General features: G+C 35.3%; 1 protein-coding gene across 1 annotated transcript in view; it reads left to right on the forward strand.

Moving 5' to 3' along the window:
• The window catches only part of LOC110030124 (protein NPG1-like), a 16,723-nt gene extending 11,404 nt beyond the window's left edge, over positions 1–5,319 (forward strand). The window contains exons 2-5 of the mRNA XM_020732702.1: positions 2,101–2,353; positions 2,465–3,675; positions 4,046–4,193; positions 4,788–5,319. Coding sequence (XP_020588361.1) covers positions 2,101–2,353; positions 2,465–3,675; positions 4,046–4,193; positions 4,788–5,107 — 1,932 coding nt within the window. The 3' untranslated portion in view covers positions 5,108–5,319. The remainder of the gene's footprint in view (positions 1–2,100; positions 2,354–2,464; positions 3,676–4,045; positions 4,194–4,787) is intronic.
• Positions 5,320–6,395: the final 1,076 nt, after the last annotated feature.

Raw genomic sequence — 6,395 nt, forward strand, 5'->3', positions numbered from 1 at the left:
TCCCTTAGTCTTACTAAGGCAAACCCTTTGTATTGTTGAGTGCATCCACCAACCAGTCTCAGGCAAAACAGAAATGCCTTCTTAACATTCATACTGTTATAGTTAACATACACTAGGCTTTCATTCATCAAAATTTTTTTTTGCATAACGATTATGCAATGAAATACTGATTATTCTTAGCATAATATCTGATGCATAATTGATGTCTATTTTTTAGAAGAAATTTTCTGCTTTTTTTTGGCACAATGTTTGTGGTTACACTGCTTAGATGATAGAGGGAGATGACATATGTTAAATCAAGGGACCCATCTCCATTTTTCCATCTTAATTCTATCTGTGATTTTTATTTTCATTCTTTTTTCCAAAGGGACAATAATTTGCATTTATAGAAAACGTTTAGGTATCAATCAAGGATGTTAGATTGGTTTGTTGCATTCCACTCTATTTCTTTCGAATGTCCAACACACATCAATATCAATATTATTCACTATAATAATCTTGTGGACCAGTTGCTTTAGGGATTATTGATTAGGAAAAACCAAAATTTGGTCTAACAAAATAAATTACTATAGTAATCCCTGGTCAAACTCATTCTCAATAAAAAAATTAATTGTATGATAGTAGGCTAATCACTTGGTATTTTTTATGAGAACATGGGATTTATATCTAAATTAAAGGTAAATTCTGACTAGGCTTGATGAACTTTATGGATCCACAACATCTATATTTTTGAAAGGTAGTTCTATTTTATCATGGATGGAAAATGTTTGGCTTTGGTCGATAGATTGATTTTTTGGTATCTATGAAGTTGAATTTGGTAGGCACTTGGGAATGAATTTTAAAGAAGGTATTGTGATTTGGAACCAACTAAATTGATATTTTTTTCGATTTTGTTTCTTTGATCTAGGGAGAATATATGGTATGTGAGCGGAAGAGCTGGCTCCTTCTTTATTATTTGTAGCACTAGATTTATTTTGATTAATAAGCTACTGCAAGTTGTCATCTTGATGGAAGGATTGAAAAATTATGCATCTCTCATACTTCCTTTTTTTATTAACTTCTTTAGCACCATTATTTTTCTTTGTTATCATTCTTTCATGATATTATCTAGGAATTGGATCTGGGTAATGAACTTGATTACCTATGATGACAATTTGGGCATAAGATTTTCAAAATATTTGATGTTTGTTAAAATTTTAATGGTTTAATATCTCCCTAAAAGTTACAAAAGACAGTGATTTTATGAACATACCATTAATATCAAATATGCCATCACCAGAAGTTCATAGGCATCATCGGATCATCATCCAGACATCAAGGCCCTGTATCAAAATTTTGATTACAGTGACTTACGATGAGTCTGAATTTTTTTTCTTATTTGGATAAGCTCGTTTTGAATTTCTAATCCAGGATTAGGATGATTTGTGCTGAAGTTATCATTGCAAATTGGGCTTATCTTGATTGTTATTATGTATCGAGTTTTTCTCTTTTGATGGAGTATTCGGGTATGGATTACATCAATCCCTTCTGTAAATACAAATTTAGAAACTTGAAATTCTGCAGAACATCAACCAGAATTTCTTCGCTAAGTAATTCTTCTTTTCATTTAACTTCTCTCAGTCAAGTTCACTATAGAATCCCAGTTCCCCTCTGCTGTTCCTGTGGCACCATTGCTGAACTGAAGACCCTTCCCTTGCTGCCTTTTTTTGCTTTTTGCACTGCTGCTGGTTGTTCCCTAGCCGCTGCCTTGCTTTTATAATTTTTTTTTTTTTTTTAATTTTATGGCTAGATACTACATATTTAATTTTAGGCTGTGTTAGAGTTCACTTTTGTTGGTTCTTATAAATGTTTGAACCCTTTAACATCCAAAAAGATTGAGTGGTCATCCTTGGTGTTTCTTTATGTGAATGCAAATGTTAAGTGGAAGATTTAACTCACATGTCAATCTAGTCCCAATAGATTTATGTTGATCATCCAACATTTCCATCACAATTTTTTTCATCCTTTTATAATATTGTATTTGCATGTTTAGAGAGTTTGTGTTTTGTTTGTCCGGACTACCAAATCTTATGTGAATTTGTGTCTTCCAAAATATCACAGGAGGCGAGGGCCCTTCTTGCTCGGCTTGAATACCAGAGAGGCAACATAGAAGTCACACTTCAAGTACTCCATGGAGTAGACCTTCAAGCTGCAATTGAGCGCCTGCAACCTTCTTCTTCGGAAAAGGTTTCCTCAAGGAGAGCTCGTTCTCGTGCTGAATCATTACAAATGAATTCACAACCTGGTGCTAGCCTTATTCTCGAAGCAATGTACTTGAAGGCTGCCTCTCTGCAGAAGATTGGCAAACCTAATGGTATTTGAGCGACTATATCTTTCCATTATGCTTATTGATCATGATATTTCTCTTCTCACTTCTGCTGTATGACGACCCAAGTTAGTGATGCATATTTCCTGGTGAATACAGATGCGGCTCAGGAATGTAGTTATTTGCTTGATTCTGTGGAGAAGATGTTTCAGAATGGCACCCCAGAACTTCTGATTGACATTAAATTGCAGGAAACCATTAGCAAGGCTGTAGAGCTCCTTCCAGAACTATTGAAACAAGCTGGGAAGATTAAAAAATCTCTGATTTCCTACCGACGCGCTCTTCATAATCAATGGAATTTGGATGATGAGAGCTGCGCGAGGATACAGAAAAGATTTGTATTGCTCTTGTTATATGGTGGTGTAGAAGCCAATCCTCCAAGCTTGGTTACACAAAATGATGGTATGTTCATCCCGGAGAACAATATTGAAGAGGCTATTTTACTTTTATTGATTCTACTAAAAAAATGGCTCCTTGGCAAGATCCCAAAGGACCCATCTCTAATGGAACACCTTACTTATGCGCTTTGTATATGTGGTCAGACTTCCTTGCTAGCAAAACAGTTTGAAGAACATAAACCTGGAATGTATCATCGCTGTCATAGATGGAATACTTTGGCTCTCTGCTATAGTGTAGCAGGACAGGACATGACCGCCTTAAACTTGTTGAGGAAGTCTATAAGCAAGCATGAAAAACCAAATTACATTGCAGCATTACTATTGGCTGCTAAAATTTGCAGCAAAGATTATGTTCTTGCTTCTGAGGGTGTAGAATTTGCTGGGAGGGCCTTAGAAATTGCACGGGAAACTGATGTGCATCTAATGAGTGTTGCTCTCAATATTCGAGGCATTTGTTTGAGTAAACAAGCAAAAGGTGCTTCCTCAGATTTGGAAAGATCTCATTTCAAAGCTGAAGCTTTGAAGTCGTTAGAAGCGGCAGTTTTTCATGACCGATGTAATCCTGATCTTATATACGATCTCGGCCTTGAATATGCAGAACATTATAATATGAATGCTGCATTGAGATGTGCAAAAAAGTTTGTTGATGCTACAGGTGGATCAATGGCACGAGGTTGGAGATTGCTTGCGTTGATTTTGTCGGCTCAACAACGATACAGAGAGGCTGAAGTTGTGATAGATGCAGCATTGGATGAGACTGCAAAGGTGGAGCAATTGGAGTTGCTAAGAATAAAAGCAAAGCTACAAGTTGCTCAATCTTTGCATATGGAGGCAGTAGAGACATACAAAATACTGCTTGGGGTTATTCAGTCACAAAGAAAGTCATCTGGGTCTTCCAAAACTAGTTCTCAGGTTTCAATATCTATCTTCCTATGCATGAAAATATGTATTTCACTTTTTAAAAGTTAAAATGGTGGTATTTTTTATGTGATATAAAAGTTTTGGGTGGTATAAATGTATAAAGTAAAGTTTATGTGTTAGATATGTAACATAGGAATTAGTTGTTTTGTATGTAAATGTTCCCTTTTTGTTCTAATTGAGTTATTGTTCTTTTTGATGCTATATTTTTGTTCATATGAGTTAGGACAAAAGTTTGATGGTATTTTTTGTTTCTTTTGGAAGTTTAGTGGTGCATTGTATTGATTCATCTTCATCAATAAAAATGCCCCAACTAATTGGGGCAGGCTATGCAGTGCATTGATTATCTATTTTTTCTATGTAGTTTGAGGATGACAGATCCAATGAATTTGAGATCTGGCAAGGTCTTGCAAACCTATACTCTAGACTTTCTCACTGGAAGGATGCTGAGATATGTTTCAAAAAAGCCAGGGAATTGAAGCCATATTCTGCTTCCCCGCTACAAACTGAAGGTAATAATGAAGCCTTTAGGCTCAGCATGTGACAACAAGAAGAAGCCTTTATCCCATTAAGTAGGGTCGGCTATATGAATCTTTTTTCTCTATTGTATCCTATTGAGTGACATTTTTGTTTAATTCTAACAAGTTAAGATCATTTTTTACACAATATGCTCAAACTTTTTTATGTCTACCTCTATCTTTCAGAACGTAAGTCAAATCTGAAACATGTACTCTCCTAACTAGGTCATTAGATGGTCAATGTTTAATGTGACTGCTTTATATTTTCTTTTTTCTTTAAGTTGTCCATAAAAAAATGTATCAACTTTTAGATCTCCATCTTAACAAGAATACTTATTTATCAGCTAGTATTTTGCCAATTTAATCACAGGGTGTTACATTTCCTCAATTTAATTACAAATGGCCCTCAAGGATTAAATTGGTATGGTATTTTTATAATTGAGAGCTTAAATTAAAAAAATGCAGCTAAATTAGCCACAAATGAACAATTAGAAGATTATTTTAGGATTTAATATTCTTTGAGTTATAATTAAATTCACTATTGTAACATGAATCCAGTCTCAACTACTTTTCTCTCTTATTAACCAGGTTGCATGCATGAAGCACTTGGTGAGACCAATCTAGCGATGGCTGCCTACAGCAATGGTCTACAAATTGATGGTAACCATGCATTATGCAAGGTGGCAATTGGTTCTCTTCTATTAAAATCGGGCTCAAAATCATTAGCTGCAGCAAGATCATTCCTTTCTGATGCTTTGAAACTCGAGCCAACCAATCGGATGGCGTGGTATTACCTCGGTGTGGTTCATAAGCATGATGGTAGATTGAATGATGCTGCGGATTGTTTCCAGGCGGCTTCATTGCTAGAACAATCCGAACCTGTTGAGGGCTTCAGTTCTCTTTCATAAGCCAATAAGTTTCCACCGGAACTTTTGCTTCAGTTTTTTTAGATCATACATTAGATATTATCTTTAATTATTTATCATTGTTAAGAAGCTCAACGCATTGGGCTCCATTTATATATCCTTTCAATTGAGTGCTGTATAAGATATTTAGATCATCATGTTATATTTGTATATAATCCATTCATACTTGCCCCAAGATGGCTCTAATTGCATGTATGGTTTTTTTTCTGCAAATTATTCTCATTCGCATCTTTTGATGCTCTTTTTGAGATATTTTTTGTTAGATGAAAGATTAAGGCAACACTTTAGTCAGCGGTCAACAATTTCTAGTAATGTTGTTCCTTTGCTTCTAAGTGCCATCTCAGAGACAAACTTCTTGGTAAATTTTGTAGCATCAGTTTTGCCAAGTTTCTCAGCTTATTAAATGAAGATGATTTTTCAAGCTTGCAATCGATGACACATCCTCTTTGAATAACTTACACTGTTAATTTTTGGTAGTTTTATGTTTTTCATATATCATGTGTAGTTCTTTCCATATGTAAATGCATTAAAAAAAGGTTAAAATAAAGAGGAGGGGAACTTCTTATGTGTTGGTGCTTCTCGTGAAGATTTTAATAAAATATGTTACTAAACAAAAATTTAAACTAGAATTTTGATGTTCACCATGATCGACTAGGAATCAAAATAAATCATGAACAAAATATCAAATTTTAAACAAAAATAAAATCACTAACTTAAAAAACGAGAACAAAATATTGGTAGAAGCAAGCCCTTAGAGTTCCAACGCGAATCCTAGGTTAGCCAACATAAAAAAAAAAAAAAAAAAGAAAAAAGAAAATAATTGTGGGTTGCACTTCTTGACTTTCCGCTCAATTCCTCTTTCAATATTACGACGGAAAAACTAGTTAAAAGCCCTTCTAAAATCGTGCTCATCCTATTTATGCTCCCCCCTCCGAACTTAAGTTTTGCACAGCTTAAAACTGTCAAAATTCGCTCTCTGGGGCTACAATGCCCACAGGTGGTGTCGGGCGTTACAATTTTTCTTCATCAACGATTAGGTGTTAATATCGCGACGCTTGGGCACTGTGATTCTGGCGCTGTAGAGATCCAAGTCCAGCACTGGGTTTTCTTGTGTTCGAATTTTGCCTTCAAAAGTTTGGCGCTTAGGCGCTGCAAGTGGGTTCCCTAACGATACAAATTCAGCACCCCGACTCTCCAAGTCCAGTGTCGAGTTTTTGATTACTCTATATTTTGACTCCAAAATCACTAGTTTTTGTGCCTAAGCGCAAGA

The sequence above is a fragment of the Phalaenopsis equestris genome, unplaced genomic scaffold (assembly GCF_001263595.1).
Source record: "Phalaenopsis equestris unplaced genomic scaffold, ASM126359v1 Scaffold000661, whole genome shotgun sequence".
In the NCBI taxonomy this organism is placed as follows: domain Eukaryota; kingdom Viridiplantae; phylum Streptophyta; class Magnoliopsida; order Asparagales; family Orchidaceae; genus Phalaenopsis; species Phalaenopsis equestris.